The following is a 22,529-nucleotide window of genomic DNA, read 5'->3' on the forward strand; positions in this document are numbered from 1 at the left end:
GTTTTTAGCTGTGGAGACCAGAGGAGAAGCAGAATAATAGACTCTAATCTGTTGAATTATAAGAAAAATGAATGAACACCCACCTCAGATAACTAACCAGAGTCATTTATACCTTCTGTATACTCTATAGGAGTTTACCAGAAACTATCAGTAAGAAAGAAAAAACACTATTTCACACAGTTTCAATTGTCAAACTCTTTTTATTTGGTCATTTTATACACATCAGACACAAATATAAAGACCACTAGAGAGCTCAGACTTTAGCTTTGCTAACTGTGAGAGATTCTTAAAAAAAAATATGACAAGGTACATGCTCGACCCAATGTCAGTCCAAACCTGTATGGCAAGCAAAAATACACAAATAAAGTCAATGTTGTTTTGGACCCCACTGATGTTTATTGTGTGGAGAAAAAACTACTTAGAAAAAAATAAATAAATAAATAAAATAAATAAAAAAGAGAAAAAGAGATTAAGATTTAAAAAAGAAAACAAAAATATAAAATCACAAACGAAAGAAAATAAACAGAAAATAGAAAAAATAAAAACACAAAGCCAGAAAAAAGATAATATAAACAAAAGAAAAAAATAGGAGAAATAAAAAAGAAAAAAAAAGAAAATATAAAAAGAAAAAAAAACAATAAAAAGAACAAAAAATAGAAGAAAATTTAAACAAATAAAAAACAAGAAAAAAATTGAAAAAAGAAAACGAGAAAGAAAAAAAGAAAATATAAAGAAACAAAAAAAGAGAAAAAAAATACAAAAAAGAAAAAAAAGAATGAAAAAAACGAAGAAAAAACAACAAAACTAAGAAACAAACAGAACACAAGAGGAAAAAACAAACACAAAATAAAAAATAAATAAGTAAAAAAAATTAATAAAAATCACAAGAAACCAGAAGAATATAAAAATGAAAAGAAAAAGAACAAAAAAATTAAAAAGAGAACTTTAAAAAAGACAAAAATATATCAAAAGAAAGACAAAAAAAAACTAAGAAAAAGAGAAAAATCATAAGAAACCAGAAAAACGAATATAAACAAAGAAAAAGAGAAAATAAGAGAAAAAAATTGAAAAAAACTAAAGAAACAAAAATGCAAAAAACAAGAAGAAAGAATAAACAAAAAATAAGGAAAAAGAAAAAAAAGGAAAATCACAAGAAAAAAAGAAAAATTAAATCTAAGAAAATAGAGGAAAAAAGAGAAAAAAAAGAGAAAAAAAAGAAACAACAGCAAGAAACAAAACAACTAAAGAAAGAGGCAAAAAACTAAAAGAAGAAAGAAAGAAAGAAAGAAAAGGCATACAGGTTTAGCACTATATGTTTTGGTGAAGTCTCCGTAAAAATGTCTCCAACACTGGTAGTTGACTAACAGTAAACATAAAACTAAAGGAAAGCAGAAAGTTTTCCTTATTCATTAAAGAACTGAAATGGCAATACGGCAGTCAGCGTCCGTCGTGTCACCGTAAAAACTCGTCCTGTCATGTCGAGGTCATGCGTCAATGTCACTTAAACCTCTGCAAGAACAAACACATCAGACTGTTACACATGTCCAGCAGTTCATCACACAACTCTTTTAAACTGTATGTATATGTGTGTATAAAATTGCATGTTAAAATCATGCAATGTTGATTTTTGTTCTTGTTTTGTTTTATTTAGTGTTTGTGTCCTTACCTTCTTAAATGCAGTTTACATTTTTTTTATTTTATTTAAAAAAACAAAAGTGTAGGACATTGACCATAGTTATGATTATGAGGAGAAACTCCAGACTGTAAGAAGTCATTAAAGTCAACTAATCGCTTTAAAAACAGCAGGTTTCCTCACTTTATTAAGTTAAGTCAACTAATCGCTTTAAAAGCAACAGGTTTACTCACTTTATTAAGTAAAGTCAACTAATCGCTTTAAAAACAGCAGGTTTCCTCACTTTATTAAGTTAAGTCAACTAATCGCTTTAAAAGCAACAGGTTTACTCACTTTATTAAGTAAAGTCAACTAATCGCTTTAAAAGCAACAGGTTTCCTCACTTTATTAAGTAAAGTCAACTAATCGCTGTAAAAGCAACAGGTTTACTCACTTTATTAAGTAAAGTCAACTAATCGCTTTAAAAGCAACAGGTTTACTCACTTTATTAAGTAAAGTCAACTAATCGCTTTAAAAGCAACAGGTTTACTCACTTTATTAAGTAAAGTCAACTAATCGCTTTAAAAGCAACAGGTTTACTCACTTTATTAAAGTCAACTAATCGTTTTAAAAGCAACAGGTTTACTGTCTTTTTAAGTAAAGCAATTATTTGAGTATGTTGGTTGCATACAAATGCAATATACACACAAAAAAACATGATTCATGAAAATGAGTAAACCCCCCCCACCCCCCAAAAATGATATGAAATGAAAACCTGTCTATTTCTCCGGTTAAACAGTCAGTTCTGTCATGATGTCTAAAGTCAGCAGGTTGAAGTCCAGGTTGTCCTGGTTTGTTCTCGTATTAAAGGTGCTGTGTGTAAGATGACCATTTCAAAAACACAGATACCATAATATGATTGCAGATATTTAAGAAACATGCTAAGTGAATATATTTGTTTATCAGAAAAATAATGCTTAAGTCAGATATTCTGCTTTGAGGATGTGCGTTCTGAGTCAGAATGTCCGTCTTTGTTTTGGCCTCTATAACCAGCCCCCTGCCAGTTAATCCAATTATATTTCAGCACCTCAGGTTGCCTTGGAGGAAAATGGTATATTTAACTTCAGTCGTGAATGCTGCTTCAATGTATGCGGACGCAGCCAAAAACCTGAACTCTGGAAAACAGTAGCAGCCTATGAAATGAGATGCAGATTCAGACTTATAAAAATACAGTGTTTTTTGTTTAAGTAGCAAATAATACAAATATTCCACACATAATTATTATCTGAGCAGCTTACAGCTAAAAGCTCGATCATCCGCGATGCTCAATCCTACACACTGCACCTTTAACAGTAGAAGTTAAAGCGCATGCAGATTCACGCATCTCTGAATAACCTCACAGGTTCTTACCTACAGAGTGCACTTACCTGTGTGTGTCATAAGGTCAGAGGTCAGTAAGTTCTCTGGCGCTTGTGTGACTCTTCTTTGGGTGGGTCGGCCAGCATCACCTTCATCTTGACCCCGTTAACCACTTTACCGTGCATGGTATCTATGGCATCGTGTGCACTTCTGCGGTCGGCATACTTTATATACCCCACATTCCGGCCTGGGACCAAGTACACCTCAATCAGGGACCCGAAACGACTGCACGGAGAGAAGAAATGCGTTCAATATCCACAAAACAATGCAGTTTAAGTCAGAATTATTGCCACATTGTGGGTCTTGTGATGTGCAACTCATTTATCCACAAATGTTTTCTGCAATATTCCAGCTATGCAAATAAATCTAATTTGCATCTTTGGATATAAAGAAGACTAATTATAAGATATATTCACTCAGGCTCGGTATGCTACAGTGTTCCAGCCATCCGAGGCAGTGTGTTCAATCATGAAGACAAGCACATACCAGAAGACGTCCTCCAGCACTTCCACCGGCAGAGGCGAGGGGTTGAAGATGACAAACAGCCTCTCCTTCACCACACTGTCAAGCGCAAGCAGCTTCTTCGGAGCAGGGAGATTCGCGTCTGTCTGCAAGCGTGCCTTCTGGGGCACAGGGGGAGCTGTGTAGCCCTACAGGAGCACAGCACATTCAACAACATGAGTTAAAGTGCCGCTTTTTACAAGACGTCTCTGATGTCTGTAGAGCGAGTGTGTGTGTGTGTGTGTACGTGTTTTTGTGACATATCATGACTAGGGTTGTAACGGTATGAATTTTTTACGGTATGATAATCGTCTAAAACAATACCACGGTTTGACGGTTTCGCGGTATACGGTATTAAATAGTAATTCTCATAGCAAAGACCCCGAAAAGAATAAGAACACGTTTTCTGACTGAACAAAGGTTTTTCTATGGGGGAAAAATGCATTTATTTACTGACAATGTATTTGCCCAAAAGGTCTGGGAATGAACTAAACAGAAAAAAGTGTTACAAAATAATAGAACAGTGAAGCAAATTTGACTTTTTCCAAATAATATATTTTCAGTTACTATAAACAACATCACTTACAATGAACAAATAAAAAAAATAAGAAAATAATAAATAATGTGTCAAAGTCCAAATAAACATGGTGCAAATCCTCAGTAAAAAATAGATATAAATATTTACTATACTATAAATAGTTACATAACGAAACTAGATTCAATATGGAACATCCTTAGGTTTTATGTGCCAGCATGGATATGGTTGTCTGTGGATATGGATTTGGATGTGGTTGTCTGCAATGGAGACAAACAGCTGCATCTTCATTTGCGTCTTTTGAAAACAGCAAGAGCAGCAGTTCGTCTTTGCTGTGTCACTGTTTTGTCATGTTTCTGTGCTGCTGTGCATGCAAAAGTACTTAGTATGAGAATTATTTCATGCAAAACTTTTTTTTTTTTGCGTTTTATTTAGCCGCGCATAAATGTACAGCCTATCTCTCATTCTGTGTTGTTCAAAAAGCTCATTGTTGGGCCACAAACAAAAGCGAAACCTATGCTTATTGGTTGGGATATAGTGAGTTTGAACCAATCTGGCCATGGAGGAGGGACAATGCATCAATGTATCATGTCTGGTTTGTCCAGAGACACAGTGACGAGCGTTTCTTTGTCAAATCAGCGTTGTCAAATTTTGATGACGTAACCGCACTGATTCCGGAGCCTCTGAAAGTCCGCGAATGTTATGTGATACATCACTGGAAAGCTGAGATTCTCTTCTTTATGCCAATCTTTGAATTGTATGAATGGGATCAGCGGATCAAAAGTTATTAAACATTTAAGAGCAATACTTATTTTTAGCCGCGGGCGGCTGTCTCGGTCTTTAAGGGTTAAAACCGTTGATATGCAATTGTTCATGGTATGATAATCGTGCACGTTCAAATCGTGGTAGACCGTCATACCGGTATATTGTTACAACCCTAATCAGGACACAAATCTGCATAATGACATGGGTATGACACAGGTATTACAAAAAGGAGGTGAACAATGAGTACATTGGTGACGTCCTCATTTCTCTAAGACTGATATCTCTACTCATCATTCTCTCTTCATTTAGCCATCTATATGCCTATTACTCATCCGTTTTGCGAATGTTTCGGCATGGATCAGAGCATGATTGTGGGTTTCACACATGCCCAAAGAAACCGAGCTAAAGGGGCAAACTCAAGTGGTTCCAAAACAAATGTTTACACTACCTGACAAAAGTCTTGCCAACTATCCATGTTGTATGAACAGCAAATAATAACTGGACTTCTAGTTGATCATTTGGTATCAGATGTGGCTTATATGAAAGGTAAAGGCCTCTAGATTTTGCTTATTTGAGCACAATTAAAATCTGATCATGCCTTGATTATTAATGATTTGATGAGGACAGTAACGTCTGACTCTGCTTAGACTAAAGTGTCATCACTGAACAGAAATAATGTCCAGTATAGAATATAAAGTCCTGCTGCAGTGGAGACAGAATGAATATTGTGTCTGACTCCATCATGAGCTTGGAGGACTGCATCCATACATCTCTGCACTGACTCAAACCACTGATTAATAAAGTCATCTGCAATGAAGAAGAAAGCCTTCTTGCAGGACTCCCAGAGCTCATCAGGATCCTCTGGATTCATTTTCAACGCCTCCTCCTTCATCTTAGCCCAGACATGCTCAATAATGTTCATTTCTGGTGACTGGGCTGGCCAATCCTGGAGCATCTTGACCTTCTTTGCTTTCAGGAGCTTTGATGTGGAGGCTGAAGTCTGAGAAGGAGCGCTATCCAGCTGGAGAATTGTCCCTCTCCTGTGGTTTGTAATGTAATGGGCAGCACAAATGTCTTGATACCTCAGGCTGTTGATGTTGATCATCCACTCTGCAGATCTCCCACACACCCCCATACTGAATGTAAACCCAAACCATGACTTCTCCTTCACCAAACTTGACTGATTTCTGTGAGAATCTTGGTCCATGCTGGTTCCAGTAGGTCTTCTGCAGTATTGGTGATGATTGGGATGCAGATCAACAGATGATCCAGCAGAGAAATCCTCCTTCTGACACTTTTACACACGATCAACTAGAAGTCAAGTGATTATTTGTTGCTCTTACAACTGAGATCCATTATAAGACTTTTGTCAGGAGATGTAGGTGTGAAAGCACCTAAAAAAAAAAAGGCTGATGCTGCAATGCATATAATGAAAACACAGAGCACACATTACCCACCGCACTAGTCTTCATTAGCTGTGAACCAGAAGGGCCGTTCCACACCATAGACATCATCTGAGCCGCCACGAGCTGCATTGCCATCTTCCCCACAGGACTGAACACACACGCACACGCAATAAATAAATATATATATATATATATATATATATATATATATATATATATATATATATATATATATATATATATATATATATATATATATATATATATATATATACACTGCTGATGTAAAGCAGACTCTAACAGAATAACAGTTCAAACCAAATGACAGTCTGTTCAAAACATCAAGCAAAAGCATCAACCAGATAACATACAGTCTTGTAGATTTTTCAGTTTTGACAGTTTATTACCAATAACCTATTATGCAACAAAATAAACTACACTTAGGCAACTATTTATCTAAAAAAACAACTAAATTAAAGTAGATCTGTAATCTGTAGAATTAAAAATTCCATGTATGCCTTGCCAAAAGTACTTTATGGTAATTTATTTATAGCAAAACATAGTAACTTTAAACTCCACTATATTAAAAGCATTTGATGTAATTCTATAGCTGCAATAGTAACAAGACAACTATAGTAAAATAAACAAAGTACTTATTGTTCTACAGCTACATTAAATATAATACAATAAACAACAGTTTATTGTGGTAAAAACTAAAGTATACCACAGTATTTTCATCATTACACTCTGTACACTTTGGCATTCATGAACCAAGAGTTGTGAATACTAGAATATATACAGAATATTTTCTACAGTATGGTTTATGAACACTATAGTTTTAACAATAAACTACTGTAGTATATTTAATGTGGGTTTAAACACAGATGATTGTAAAGTGACTGTACCTCGTTCTGTCCTCTCCATCATCCACAAAAGATACAGAGAGTCGGTTTCCAGGAGGATACTCGAACCCGTTCAGCTTCTCTTTAGCATACACCGCAGAGCCCAGGTTACTATACCGAACCACCACCTGACCTGCAGAACAAAACACACACACGTAAATAATGAGGCAGCTTAAACAACGAATTGAGCAAATTCAGTTATAACTTAATATAATATACACCCGTTTCTCCAGGAGGTGATTATTTTGTCCTTTAAAAGAGTTAAGAGTTTCTTTTGATCTCATTTCATCATGTTATTTTATAATGTTAATAATAATAATTTTATATTATTGTATAATTAATTATTCATTCATTAAATCATTTTATTTTCGGTTTAGTCCCTTTATAATAATAACAGCAATAATAATTATAATAATAATAATAATTACGATTAATAATAATAATCATCATAATTATTATTAGTGTTTTTATTGTTATCGTTTTGTCAGTTTTTCTTTGAATTGAATTTCTATTTGTTTAAATGTAAATATATATCTTAATAAAACTTTACATATTCGAATTTATTTATTATTTTAATAATAAATGTATTAAAATTTATTATATAATACATTTATTTATTATTATTTGATAATTATAATAATTAGACTGCTTATTATTTTATTTCATGTACTTATGTTCAAAAGCACTTTGTTTTATGGTGATGTACTTGAGGTGTAACTATTTACGTAATCCTGGAGTAAAATTAATTAAATGTATTAACTACAGTATATGGCGATTAGAATGTGAATTAAGGTTTGTTACATGTAATTACTATAGTGTTAACATCACTTTAAATTAAAAAGTGCTACCTTATGCTCTTTATTATTATTATTATTTACAATTTTTCAGGCAAGTTATACTCAACAATTTGGATGGAAACTGAGCCAGTGTTATATAATCATTCAGAAACCACTTGTATGTTAGTCAAGAAATATTTCCTATTAGTGTCAGTGTTTTTAAATAATGAGGAAACCGATCAATGTTTTTTCAGGATTACTTTTACAACCCTCAACAATGAGAGAGAATGACTCGCGCATGCAATCAAAACTGCACAAGTGAAAAAGCCTGAACAGCGCCTGTCATTAGTCAATGATTAATAACCGCTCAGACGCTGATTGAGTTTAACCCTTCCTTAGAGAAGCCTACAGAGCAAACATATTTTCACATAGGGTTGTGGCCTTTGAGTTACAGCATATATACTCTGAATTAATATATGATAGCAGAGAATGTGCATTGTGTACGTTCATTCATTCATCTGGCCATAAAAACAGCCTTTCAATCGAGGCAATACAGAGACCGTGTTTCCATCCACAGATTTATAAGCAAAACGTTAGAATAAATCAATGTTTACATCCAATGAGAAACAAAAGAGAACAAGATGGTGACGTCCTGATAAACTGGCTCCAAATATTGCTCAGAGAAGTGGAGTTTGATGCGTCGGGATTTGCCACTTGAATGCAGTGGCTTTTGGAGGCGTGAGATGAAAGCGCAGACAGATGCTCAAGACAGTTCTTGAGGGAATAATCATCAAATACTAATGCTGTGATGACGGACTGACGGAGGGCTGAGGCCTTTTACAATCAGCAGAACAACTCAGACTGACAATGGGTGTGTTTCAGTGGGACGCTGACGTCACTAGCTATGCTTCAATCCAACTACTGTTATGCATATTTTTAATATGCGCATTAATGGAAACACCAAGATGTTCTTCAATTTTGAAAATGCACACAACAGAGTACGATAAATACAGTGGCGTAGCGCAAAATGCGGAGGCCCCCCTGCAAGGATCACCTACAGGGCCCCCAAATGAAGATTTTTTTAATTATGAAAATTATAATTTTACATCACTTTTCTACATTGATGGATCAGTGACCGCACGGGCATTCCTGACAAAAAGCTTGTGTTTGTGTGTACAGAAACGTACTATTCACCCTCCCTGTTAAACTTGATCTAATCCGTGCACACAGCTCCTCTCCTGCTTTCACTGCTCATACTGACGGAGAGAGCGATTCGTTTGTGAATAAATCTCCGTTATGAACGGCTCGTTCACTCGCCGACAATAATGCAAGTTTCTGGCAGCGCAGCATCTCGTTGTCATATTTCTTTTGCATTGTTTGCTGATTTTATTCAACAGAACTAGCATAAGCCGAGTGTTTAGTGCGAGTTGGATCTGCTTTGCTTATGATGAATGCAGTAAGTGACTGTATTATCATCAATAACGCTAACTAGCCTCTGTTTAGCACAAATTTCAGAACATACAAAAACATAAAAAACTTCATATTAGCTATGAAATGTTCTGCCTTTGTGCTTTGTTTTCTTTGTTTGCTCGTTACTACACTCGTAGACAGCGCTAAAGTCCCGGATCTTCACGTAATAACACTGTCTTGACTAGCGCGGTTGAATGACATTTGTCCTGGGAGCACTGTACCAATGTGGCGGCGCTATTGACGCATGCTCAGGGTCCCTATGCGATATCTAGTGTATATATCTATGTCACAAATTGAAAAGCAGGGAAATGAGGCGGGGTGGAGCGACAACGCGGGAATCCTTCACAAACTGAGGAGCGATCACAAACCGAAAGTGGCGAGAGCGTCAAAGTAGCCAAAAGTCATTCATTTTCTAACGAGAACCGGCAGCGAGAAACAGCGGCGCGTCTTCATTGGCTATGACGCGGTTCGGCGGCAACCAATCAGAATGAAGTAGTGCATCTTGAGAGGAATTCAGAGAACACTTTGGTTCCGACCACAGTTGTTCCCAAGAGTTTGATTATTGCGGTTCCTGGATTTTCAACCATTGAAAATCGTGACGACGTGGGGCCCCCTAATCACGCGGGCCCCTCCGCTACGCCACTGGATAAATATTGTTTAATAAAACATAATTTCAATAACCTACGATGTAAACATTTAGTGAATGTAAGGTCCACCCAGCTGGCGTATTCATTTAGTCATTTCCAGTGCATTCATCAGCCTTTCCAGAGCAAAAATGTTTGTTTTAGTACAAGTTAACTCATATCTGACTCAGATTTTAATATGAAGTGGTTTAGAATATAAATAGATTTATCTATCAGGGCTCGCCACAGCAGTATGAACCGCCAACTATTCCAGCATATGTTTTACGCAGGAGATGCCCTTCCAGCCGCCACCCAGCACTGGGAAGATCTGAGCTTTATCTGACTCCAATAATAAAACATTAGGAAGATTATTTCTATATGATTCAGATGAGTGTTTGAACCTTCTGTCGTTACTCGTAACTATTACATTTGTTCATTGGGGTGCTCAGAGGAATCGTCTCGGCTGCTAGCATTCCTTACAGTCACACTCTCGTCAGTCTTGATAAATAAACAGAAGTAATTGACTATTTTGATCTATCTATCGAACTAATCTTTAGATGACCACTTCTATGCTTGCTCATTCTCAAGGACTCTCGATTAGTCCCCTTAGATGTGCACCTTCAGGGTAAAGGTAATATTATTTCTAATCAGATGTCTCCAGCCATCCGGAACAGTCTTAAGCATCTGTCTGCACTCCCAAAGAGCATCTCAAGTTTCCAAAAGCCACCACATTTAATGCGTTCACTGCGTTTCGTCTTCTAAGGCGCAACTCATTTATTAGAGATGAAAAAAATGACAGTGGTGAATCCCAACAGTGCATCAAACTACACTTCTCTGTCTTATATCTGGACAGTTTATCAGGAAGTGATGATTTTTATTCTCTTTCATTTCTCACTGGATGGAAACGCTGCTTTATTCACAAATGTTTCATGCCATATTCTAATTTTGCACATGAATCTTTGGATGGAAACACAGCTACTGTAGCGCATCATGTTGTGAAGACGCTGTGCTCTGTGCTGTTTTTATGCAATAATACTGCAGCTAAAAGCGAAACCAAAGATGGCTCAACATTCCTTTACATGCAACTGAAGCGTAACTCATTGGAAGGGACAAAAGAAAAAGTGAAAGTGCGCCCACTTACATGTACACACCCCATTTAAATATGACTGGAATTCACTAAAACACACACATTTAACAATCAAGTCAGAGGTTCATAATGCATTTGTGAATAACTAGAAGAGTTTACAGAAAGGTCCATGCTGTGCTTTCTTTTAAGAACATTTCATGAATGGGAACGCATATGTATGTAAATATAGTTGTGTTGTGTGTTCAGAGATGCTCTTCTGCAGAGCTCGGTTGTAACGAGTGCTTATTTGAGTTACTGTTGCCTTTCTATCAGCTGGAACCAGTCTGGCCATTCTCCTCTGACCTCTGGTATCAACAAGGCATTTGCGCTCACAGAACTGCCGCTCACTGGATATTTCGTTTCGTTCCTGGAATGGAGTTTCGAACCATTCTCTGTACTTCCTACAGATGTTTGTGCGTGAAAATCCCAGTAGATCAGCAGTTTCTGAAATACTCATAGCAGCCCGTCTGGCAGCAACAACCATGCCACATTCAAACTCACTTAAATCCCCTTTCTTCCCCATTCTGATGCTCACTTTGTACAGCAGCAGATCGTCTTGACCATGTCTACACGCCTAAATGCATTGAGTTGCTGCCATGTGATTGGCTGACTGGAAATTTGCGTTAACAAGCAGTTGGACAAGCGTACCTAATAAAGTGGCCGGCAAGTATTTATTCAGTTATTATTATTAGTTTTATTCAGCTATTAATTTTAGTAATATTATTAGCTAATATGCAAGCATTAACATAGTTTATGTACAATACATTTTATTAAGTACTATTTTCTGTCTTTTAGTAGGCCAATTACATGACAGACTTACTTTGGTTACCAAACAAGTGGATTTTATTGGATTTGCATTGTAAATGTTGAATAAAAGTTAGTATTTTTTCCTTATTTCATGGGTTAAGTGTAGCTACTAGGGATGTAACGGTATCAGAATTTCACGGTACGGTAATACCTCGGTATGAATGTCACGGTACGGTATTTATTGAATCATTTACAGGAAAAACAAAACTAATGAAAATACCTCAAAAAAGTGCCAAAAGTGTCAATGACATACAAATTAGCCATCTATCTGTAAGCTTTAAAACAGGAACTTCAATTTTTTAATTTTTAATAACAAAAAATTATTGAACCATGCAAAAAAAAGTTTCAATTTAGTAGTGTTGAAAACTCATCACATTCAACATTTAATCACTCACTCACTTAGATAGAGATGGGTTTAAAGGAAAATCATCATATAAATAAAATCTGGTAAAAGCTGGTATCTCTGGGTATTTACAATGTCCCCTGCAACAGAAAAAAACCCTCTCATTTGGGACTCAGGTTTCTGGGACAGAGATATGACTTGGCCCAGGTTGACAGCAGTGGGTGACGTTGTGCATTGTCTTTCCCCCACTTGAGAGGACAAGCCATGAGTGAGATAGAGGTCTCTTTGCGGTACAAGTCAATGTCTGCATCAATCTGAACAGTGTGCTGTGTTTCTGCAGTCCCCATGACTGTTATTAGTCGTATTCCCCAACTTGCAGGCATGTGCACATATAGGGCTCAACCTGTGCAGTGCACATGCCCTTTTTAGTCTTGGATAAAAAGTGCCCTTCCAAAATGATCAAAAGTGCCCCCGCGACGCGACACATCCTCCGTCCCGCCCTTCAGTAGGTGTGCGACAACACCGCTATTCAGTATGCGCGCGGCGACAACACCCCCAGAGAAACCGAAATGCTCCCACACATCCGATTTAAAACCCGCTTTAGGTTCGATCATTTCCAGCTCTTTTTCATCCCCGCTACTAGCAACACACTCACACAATTTCCGCATTACTGGATCTGTAGTGACAACAGACCGCAAAGGATGATGGCCGCGCCTGGGCTGATGGGAATTGTAGTTTCCGCTACCTCCCGTTCGCTTCATTCGCCTGAGCAAACTTTCTCAGAAGACCTATAGTTTTACCGAGTCATGCGACTACGGTAATATTGAAAAAAATTGCTATTGCTGTATGACGGTATTTACAATACAGTTACATCCTTAGTAGCTACTATACTCTCAAAACCATTTCCACAGATTTTGTATGAAGTTCTGCACAGAAATAGCAAAAAATGTCTGCAGATTTTGTCTGGTCATGAGTGTCTAAGCAGGGGAGCCCAATCCTGTTCCTGGAGATCTGCATTCCTGCAAAGTTCAGCTCCAACCCCGATCAAACACCGCTAAAACAGCCAAGTAGGATCTGAAGGAGCAGGTGCGTTTAACTAAGGTTAGAGCTGAAATCTGCAGGAAGGTAGATCTTCGTAACAGTATTGGGCATCCCTGGTCTAAAGTTTATAAGTCTGATATTTACACCTCATTTCAAATAAAAAACCTAAATCGATGTGTGTACCAAGCATACAAACTGCAGAAAATGCTAGTATTTAGAAGCTTTTGCTGACGGCAGAAAGCCAGATTTCTGGTTTTTCAAGTTTGAGCATTCAGTCACTCCACTGCTCTTTTGTAATTAACATGCGTTTTCATGGTATTCAGGCTCAACTGATGGCGTCACTCTTTATCCCTTTTGTCTTTTTCTCTGCCGGTACGTGGGTGTAAATATTGTTACCTGTACCCTGACAACTTGTTGACCCTCTGCATGTAAACAAAGCTAAATAAAGCAAAGATGGGTTTGTTTTCCCTCTTTTTACAGCAAACTATTCTCACTGATGTCAAAGGACTCGCATCAAAAACTCTGAATCAACTTCGCTTTGCTCTCTCTTTTGTCTCGTATAAAAGCAAAAAAAAGCAGGAGACTCGCACAGAATTGACACGCAACATGTAAATGCTCCCAAATTGCACTATGAAAGGCAACTTACACCAACATAAGAGGGTTTGGCGATGTTGACCAATTTGGCATCGTACGATGTCTAATGTGAAACATCGCAATGACGCTGGTCGTTGTAAAATATCAATTAATTCATAACGAACTAATTAATTGTAGCCTACCTTGTTTTCACTACCTGACCCACATGGTCTTTGCTTTACTCATAACCAAACCATGAATAAATAAACCTAGACACAAATGACCACCTGTCAATCACTTTTTTTTGCGGGACTCTATAGGCAGTGATCGGTGTCGGTATAATGGCTTTCCCCACAGCTAGTGGAGACGACGAGAGTTCGGTTAGAGTGCACGGTAATTTGTATTGTGTTTGATGATAACTTCCTTATTTCATTATTATTATTATGAGGAAATAATAACAAGATGCAAGGGTTTTATCATTTTGGTCGCATATGCGTCCAAAATTTTATCTACGTGACCTTAAAATATATTTGGAAGCATTTGGGCATCAAAATTTTCACTGCAAAATCCTCACCGCATGCGCGGATTCAAGTGACATTTATGCAGAATGCACCAAAAAATGCCAAAGGCAGCACTCAGGAACAGATAAACAGCTGTTATGTGAACTTGCTGAAGTGAAAAAAGCCTGCAATGCTTGCTCCGCCTTCTTTGTCCTCTTCTTATTGGTTTACTGCTCTAGAACTGAACGTGAATGATTGGTTAATATCAGCTGTCAATCACTCCGTCAATGCCTTCTGTCTTCAGTTGACAGGAGCGACAACCGCGAAAATGTGAAGCGCTGAAGATGAGAGAATGACAATAACACTGACAGATTTACCTAAAGTTACTGATAATGACACATCTCATCAGTGATCATGTGCTGAATGTTAATCCACCATCTACACTTTTCCAAGAGTGGTGAAAGACTTCCAGTGGCTTCAAGTCCGCTATGAAAATGACTAAAGCATTCACTGTAAAGTCTGTGGGACGGGGTTTACAGGTAACAGCGTTTGCCACTGAATCTACACATGTTAAACGTGAGAGGTGCTGTGTAGTCGATGCTGTCAGCCATGCAAGCGGCAGCTATAGGTAACATTTAACACAGCTCATGAAAAGACCACTATTGCTATTAAGATGACATGCAAATAATAAATTATATATCAATATAAATGTGGGCGGGGCGATGGATCACGATGCCGCCTCAGCATCGTGAAGTTTGTCAGCCATCGGCGATGGCAATGAGAAGGGGGTGGGGCATATCAGTTACAATAGAGCATTTGATTGGTCAGAAGATTTGATGAGAAACTGAAGTACGAGGTGATTTATGTCAAGTTTATATCTTCTAAGTGTAATTTTTGTCATCGTTTTGGAGCTCATTAGCTTATAGATATCCCTAAGACTAACATACTGATTAAAAAAAATACCTTTAAGTGACTTGTTAAGCGGGTGATGCAGTGGCGCAGTAGGTAGTGCTGTCGCCTCACAGCAAGAAGGTCGCAGGTTCGAGCCTCGGCTTGGTCAGTTGGCGTTTGTGTGTGGAGTTTGCATGTTCTCCCTGCACTCGTGTGGGTTTCCTCCGGGTGCTCCGGTTTCCCCCACAGTCCAAACACATGCTGTAAAGCTGAACTGGGTAGGATAAATTGTTCATGGTGTATGAGTGTGAATAAGTGTGTGCCCAGAGATGGGTTGCGGCTGGAAGGGCATCCGCTGTGTAAAAACGAGCTGGGTAAGTTGGCGGTTCATTCCGCTGTGGTTACTCCGGATTAATAAAGGGACTAAGCCGAAAATAAAATAAATGAATGAGTGACTTGTTAAGCATGTCAATATTTAGCATTTCCTCCTCACCACAGTGACAGCTTTTGCTTTTTTTCCTTGAGTGTAGACAAAGGACTGCAGTGTTATTCACCTTTGCTGAAGCCGTATTGATCTCTCTGTATCTCGCAGTAGTCCAGGCCCGGGATGAGGTCAAACAGGCTGTAGATCTGCTCCTGTGAGACGGACACCCGCGAGGACACCATCAGGCAGCGGGTGATGATGTCAGAGCTATAGGACTCTGCTGCGCTGTAGCTGCTGGACTCCTGAGCTGCAGGAAAACACCAGATGAGGACAATAAACCTTCAGACAACCAAACGCTGTGCAGCATTCATCTTCAGACAAAAACACAAGGCAAAAAAAATGACAGTTCGGTCATGCTTCACTCATTTTAATGCATTGGTTCTCAAACTTTTTTCATTAAGTACCACCTCAGAAAAAAATAGTCTCTCCAAGTACCACCAATATGAGCAGTATTAAAATACAGTAGCGTAGTAGGCCCAGTAAAGCAGCTACAACTCTGCACAGTTAAAAAAAGACGTGGCAGATTACCTCAGAAATATAGGCTATATGTCATATATGGCATATTATATACATCATTTTTGATAAATTTTGAAATATATATATAGCATGCACATGACATTTCATTCGTCCGCGTACCACTAGTGGTACACATACCACAGTTTGAGAACCACTGTTTTAATGTAATGTAGGGCTGCACGATTAATCGTATTATGATCACGATAACGATATTTTTGGCCCACGATCAATAATTAAATATCGAAGTGATTTTACAGCATAAAGACCAAGCCGTTATTTTAATAGGAGGATGTTTACGGATTGTACCGCATCACAAGCATGAGGTGACTGCGTCTAGATTGCAAGTGTTTTTAATCGAGGAATGCAGAGCTTTGCGTTTTTCTATGCTTTACTAACACCACTAAACCAGACAACATTTGTTTTATAAGCGAACCAAATATTCGTGGAGATTGAGCAGTTTTTTCTGACACGTTTGCCAGTTTTGATGACAGAAGACACTGTATGCAATTGTTTTGATGTAAAAACAAAAGTCATTGTGGCCCTGTTCACGCAGGTATTCAGGTTCATTTTCATCAATCTGATACAGTTTTTATTATTTACAGGAAAAAAAATGCAATTAAAAGTTTCAGATCAATTAATTTTTCTATCTATGCATGAATGAAATAGATAACTAATTTCCACTATTTCCGATTAGACCATGCACTTTAGTCTCTTTTACCGTTTTATTAAGTATATATGCTTTTTTAAATAACATTTGTTTGACAAATATTTTAGCGCATCGCCACATTTGAGGATAAATTCGCATCTAAGTGCTGAAAAATTGGAGTCAAACATGAGTTAAATTTAAACTAATTCAACATTGTGAGCTGGATAGACTAAACACACATTGAACTTTCATCCACCAGTAGACACCGCTGTTGGACTAAGTATAAGAAGCGTACACTATTATTATTAGTGAATGAGACCCATTGACCTCCATATTATTTCTGGATGGAGGTCAATGGCTGCTCGTTTCCAACATTCTTCAAAATATCTTGTAAATGTAAATGAAGCTTCCATTTTTGGGTGAGCAGTGCCCTAACTGTGCAGATGATGCATACCAAATGCGTATGAGCTGGAGCCTAGTTCACTGGTGGAGTGCTCCGTCGTCCTGGGGTTGCTGAAATAGTCGTTGTCTGCTGAGGAATTCTTGGTTCTGGGCTCTGCTATAATAGCTCTGAAAGCTGATGAGGAGGACGGATTAGAAGCACATCTAAATACAACAGGCAGTGGTGAAGCATGGAGAATGAGACTCTTACTCTTATCACAGTTTTCAACGGCTTTGGCAGCTTGTGATGGTTTGTGGAATCTGACGTATCCCAGACCTTTGCTGTCACCAGTGGTCTTATTTCGTATAATGATAGCGTACTCTATATCTCCATACACCTGGAGAGAGAGAGAGAGAAAGAGAATATGTCAATAAATATATAAGCATCATTCCTTCTCATTTTGGGAACAATTTTAACCCCTTTTCCATGTGCACATGATTATAGTCACCACATAATCTGTGCTACTTTGACAAAACTGACAGTCTCAGCTCTGTGACCCAATCCTAGAGCCAGATTCATAAATAGGAGTCTCCCAAACAAAACTTTAAAAAATAGGTCCGTCAAAATGATAAATAGTTAAAATATAATAATAATAATAATAATAATAATAATAATAATAAGCAATGTTCCACCTTTTTATTTAGGGTGCTTTTTGTAAAATGAGAGCATTTGTGCAAAAAAGCTGACTCTAAAAAAACACTTCCTAATTACGAGTCTCTCAAACAAAACCTAAATAAATGTGTTTGTCAAAATAATAAAAATAAAATAATTAATTTAATAAACAATAATAAGTAATCTTCTGCTTTATTTAGGGAGCTTTTGTAAATTGAGAGCATTTTTAAGCAATTTAATTAATGTATGTGCATGCAACTTTTAAATTTAGTTCAGTCATTTGTACAAAAAAAAAAAAAAAAAAAAAAAAAAAAAAAAGTACTCTAATGGTGCGTTCACATCAAGCGGCAACCTCCCGCTCTCCCTCAGGAAGCCAATATGGAAGTAACTAAAACTGCAATCCATCTGAAATTCCGCTAGTCCTGGCCGCTCCTGCTCCAAAACAGAGCAAATTTCAATTGAGCGCACTGTTAGAATGGCCAACTCTACAGCAGATAAAAGGTGTTTACAGCCTGCTACAAAAAAAGATTTTGGTTAATACAGCTAATATTACCCTTCATGACAACTGTGAGGGGGTGAATTTTTTTATAACTCATCCGTTTCCTTTATATTAAGTTTGCATAATTAAGGGCGTGGCCACTTGAGTGACAGCTAGATCTCGTTGGTCGCCGTCACGTCACCTCAGCTGAATCCTGCAGATTAGCCACTGATCTCGGCATATTTATCGTATTTTTGTGTTGTTTTGTGTAGCTTTACACAGTCAACTGCCTTTTGGACTTGTTTCCTACAATTATTAGATGGCATGGCATGCTGAGTGCACTTAATTGTGCACACAAACCATTCACGTGGCCTCCGTTTCCCATGTGAGTAAAGTTATATACTTATATACCATCTCTATACATGTATTTGTTTTATTTAATCGTTTATATTTATATTTAGAGCTGTAATGCACTCCAGAATCTGTCAGATTGATTAGCTGTAGGCTCTAGATCAGTCATCTGAAGCGTTGTCATACAGTGTTATGCTGGATTTCATCAATAGTCTCACATTAACTAACACAGACTATATCTGAAGTGTTTGGAAGTAATTCATGTTTTCCTCCTGTTGAAAAACGTCATAAGAACAATGTTTAGAGGCTCAATATATTACAGCAGTGTTTTTAAAAGTCTAAACACTTTATTGATATAGTGTACAACCAAGCACAAGTGGTCAGAACACAAGCGAGTCGCAGGTGATGAAGTATTAAGCGTTCTCCCAAAGTAAAGTGTGTCTGAGCCAGGTCCAAGCTAAACTCTCCGCTCACTCTCCGCCTCTTTGCCCTTGTTTGGTATCCCGCCGTGGGTGTGATGACGCGCGAACAAAATGGTGACGGTTGGCCACGCCTACTTGTGGCTTCTTTTGCTCTCTTTAGAAACCTATGGGTGACGTCACGAACACTACGTCCATATATTTTACAGTCTATGGTTCACACCAGACATGGATGAAGCATCGAGCACGATAATTAGTCTAGTTAATGTTTAGATGTCTATTAGACATCTTTGAATTACATAAAATGCTGGCTTGTTTTTATACAGGTTAAACACCCCGCCATACCTTAAATGTTTCTTTTAAATCATCCTCAGTGAATGTTTTCGGGATCATCACAAATATTCTTGTGAGCTCCTCATCCTCCACATCTCGATGGCTTCCAGAAGACCTGGACTGAGCGATGAACACCTAAACCAAAACAGCACAGGCTCACATCAGGAACAAGCAAAACTATCTGCCAGTGGTGCAAGTAAAATACTCAAAGTAAGAATGTTTAGTAGTACTTTACATGAAGATTGTATTAGTTAATGCATTCACTAAAATGAACAAACAATGAACAAGTATTTCTTTGTTAATGTTATTTAATCATAATAAAAGTTTCATTTTAGTTTATGTTTAACTCAGTGTCTTAACAAGCATGAATTTGGATTTTAATAACACATTAGTAAATGTTGAATGATAATTAATAAAGGCTGAACAAGTATTACTACTGAACGATATTGAAAAAAAAAGCAGATTTTGTCTTTCTGAGATCCATATTGTGAGTTTGATTTCATCAGATGACTTTAAAGGCTCAAATTTAGAAATAACTTATTATTTTAGAGTCATTGGGATGATTCTGTAGGGAAGAGCATCTGCATACACTATAATAAACTAATCACAAGCATTGATAAATGAGCATGCTATTTTTCCCCCCATAACCTGGTAACAACCAGTACCGTTAAGCGACCACAACATCAAATTACAAATGAAAATGTCTGATTTTAACATCTTGGAAGCAGACATTTACACAGGAACAACACAACAAACTAAATAAATTGATGTTTTGCACAATTTGCTGTCAGTTTGGCAAGTCAGACAGCCTTTGTTAAATAATTTTGAACTGCAATAAAATACCTGCACATTTTCCAATACTGCTCTGTTTGTTTGCATAACACTTTGAATTTTGCATAATGCATATATTTATTACCATTTAAAAAAAAAATATTCTAGATTTACTGACATTATTTTTGACACATTATTAAAATATGCGACTAAAAATAGCTATTAACTTCTGTCTTTTTTTTTTTGGTAGGACCAGTGAAAATTTTGCCAGGGCAAGTAAACATTGGCCTGATCAGACCAGAAGAAAAAAAATCCTTTGTGTTGAATCCCTGTTCATATATAAAACCAACTTTACCTCAATCTTTACTTGTTCCAAACCTTTGTGAATCCTTTTATTAAACACAAATGTTATTTGAAGAATAAAAATCTGTAACCATTGACTTAGTATAGCATAGTATTAGTATTTCCTACAATGCATGTCAATGGTTACAGGTTTTCAGCTATAAATAAATATCTTCTTTAGTGTTCAACAGAATTAAAAAAACACACAATTAAAGATATAAAACCACTTGAGAGAGTAAATAGTGAGCAACTTACATTTGCAAATGTGTGGTGAACTATTCCTTTAACTATAACTAAATGTTAACAAAGTCACCAAAAATACTATAATAATAAATGTATTGTTTATTGTTCGCATTAGTATGTTTAACACATTGGGGTAAAGTTGGTGTTATATTCGCACATTTGGAATTCACCTTCCAAAAATAATTACAGAAAAGCATTCTCTGCAAATCCTTAATAGTGAAATCATATTAGCAGCCAATGACTACCAAAGTACAACATTGTTCACAGCCAATTAAACAGTGCTAATGTTGTTTTCAAGTCAAACTTTCATGCGATTTTAGACCCAATAAAGCTAAAAATTAACCATTGACTTACATAGTATTTGTTTTTCCTACAATGCATGTCAATGGTTACAGGTTTTCAGCTATAATCAAAATATCTTCTTTAGTGTTCAACAGATGTAACATTAAAAAAAAACTCAACAGAATACATCAAACCCATAATTAAAAGGTATAAAACCACTTAAGAGAGTAAAAAGTGGGTAACTTAACATTGCAATTTGTGGTGAACTATCCCTTTAACTAACGTTAACTAAACTTTAACAAAGGCACCAAAAATACTATAATAACAAATGTATTGTTCATTGCTTGCATTAGTATGTTACATATATTAACTAATACCACCTTACTGTAAAGTGTTAGCAATATTTGTGCATATGTTTAAAGTACTTTTATAGGTTTGGTTCCCTCGGCCAGGCATCTGCCGTGCATCTCCTCCATAGCGGTGCAGGCTTGAGAGGATTTGGCGAATTTAATGAACGCCACTCCTTTGGACTCTTTGGTCTGCTTGTCTTTTACCACCCATATATCCTGGATTTCGCCAAAAGAGGCGAAGCTTTCTCGGATGGTGTCCTCAGTGATGGATTTACTGGTGACCAGAAACAGCCGACTGTTCGGAGGCTCGTCCAGATACGAAGACGGTCGGTTAGAGTCGTCCATAGTAAAGGTTAAAAGATCAGAATTATTATCTTAACGTGATAACCCAGCGAACACCGCTTTAAAATACTGACGTTTGGCGAAATTGCTCTAAAAACCAAATGACAGTGAATTTTCAGTAAACTGTGAGCGCGGACACGTTTGAAATAATAACGTTCCTCTATCTCGACCATATATATATCTCACAGAGCACGTGACGACAAAGCAAGCGCAGATACACATTTCATAATAAAAGACTCCCTTTGTTTGTCTTTTTTTCTCCGTCAGCTAGTTAAATTCAGTTTCTAATACCTCTTGTTCTTGTGGCATTGTATTAATATAGTATTATCTAAATAATAATAATAATAATAACAATAAAATAATAAAATAACGTAGTTTATTATGTGTCACTCTAATGTATTAATATTATTTTAATTTAATAAGTTTACTAAAAATTTATTAATGAGTCTACTTTTATCTTAACAAACACATGTAGAACTTGAATGATCAATGCATAATATTTTATTTTATATAAATATATGATTTATTTTTTTATAAATATGATTTTTTTCAAGTTGAAAAGATTAGTTAAATAAGAGACTCGTCGACATTAATAATAATAATAATAATAATAATAATATAAATAAAA

General features: G+C 36.7%; 1 protein-coding gene across 2 annotated transcripts; it reads right to left on the reverse strand.

Annotated features, from left to right (window-relative positions):
* Positions 1-180: 180 nt before the first annotated feature.
* On the reverse strand, positions 181-22,085 carry rbm45 (RNA binding motif protein 45). 2 transcript variants are annotated; one of them, XM_005172509.5, is made up of 10 exons: positions 21,635-22,085; positions 19,584-19,706; positions 17,589-17,715; positions 17,391-17,513; positions 15,845-16,021; positions 7,144-7,273; positions 6,290-6,386; positions 3,518-3,681; positions 3,040-3,256; positions 181-1,509 (listed from the first exon to the last, which is right to left on the reverse strand). In XM_005172509.5, the coding sequence occupies exons 1-9, from the start codon at positions 21,902-21,904 to the stop codon at positions 3,064-3,066; spliced, it is 1,404 nt and encodes a 467-aa protein (XP_005172566.1). In that variant the 5' UTR covers positions 21,905-22,085; the 3' UTR covers positions 181-1,509; positions 3,040-3,063. The 2 variants fall into 2 exon arrangements, with proteins under 2 accessions (XP_005172566.1, NP_001120874.1); NM_001127402.1 differs by lacking the exon at positions 181-1,509 and having other exon boundaries at positions 2,973-3,256; positions 21,635-22,062.
* Positions 22,086-22,529: the final 444 nt, after the last annotated feature.

The sequence above is a fragment of the Danio rerio genome, chromosome 9 (assembly GCF_049306965.1).
Source record: "Danio rerio strain Tuebingen ecotype United States chromosome 9, GRCz12tu, whole genome shotgun sequence".
NCBI classification, from domain to species: Eukaryota; Metazoa; Chordata; class Actinopteri; order Cypriniformes; family Danionidae; genus Danio; species Danio rerio.

What these genes read in the sequence shown, in the direction of transcription:
- rbm45 (XM_005172509.5), bottom strand. Translation starts at nt 21,904, where the DNA reads ATGGACGACTCTAACCGACCGTCTTCGTATCTGGACGAGCCTCCGAAC. An exon ending in AGGGAACCAAACCTATAAAA is followed by an intron (nt 19,707 to 21,634) that starts GTACTTTAAACA and finishes GTTTTGGTTTAG; the next exon opens with GTGTTCATCGCTCAGTCCAG. An exon ending in TCAATACGGCTTCAGCAAAG is followed by an intron (nt 7,274 to 15,844) that starts GTGAATAACACT and finishes TTTGTTCTGCAG; the next exon opens with GTCAGGTGGTGGTTCGGTAT.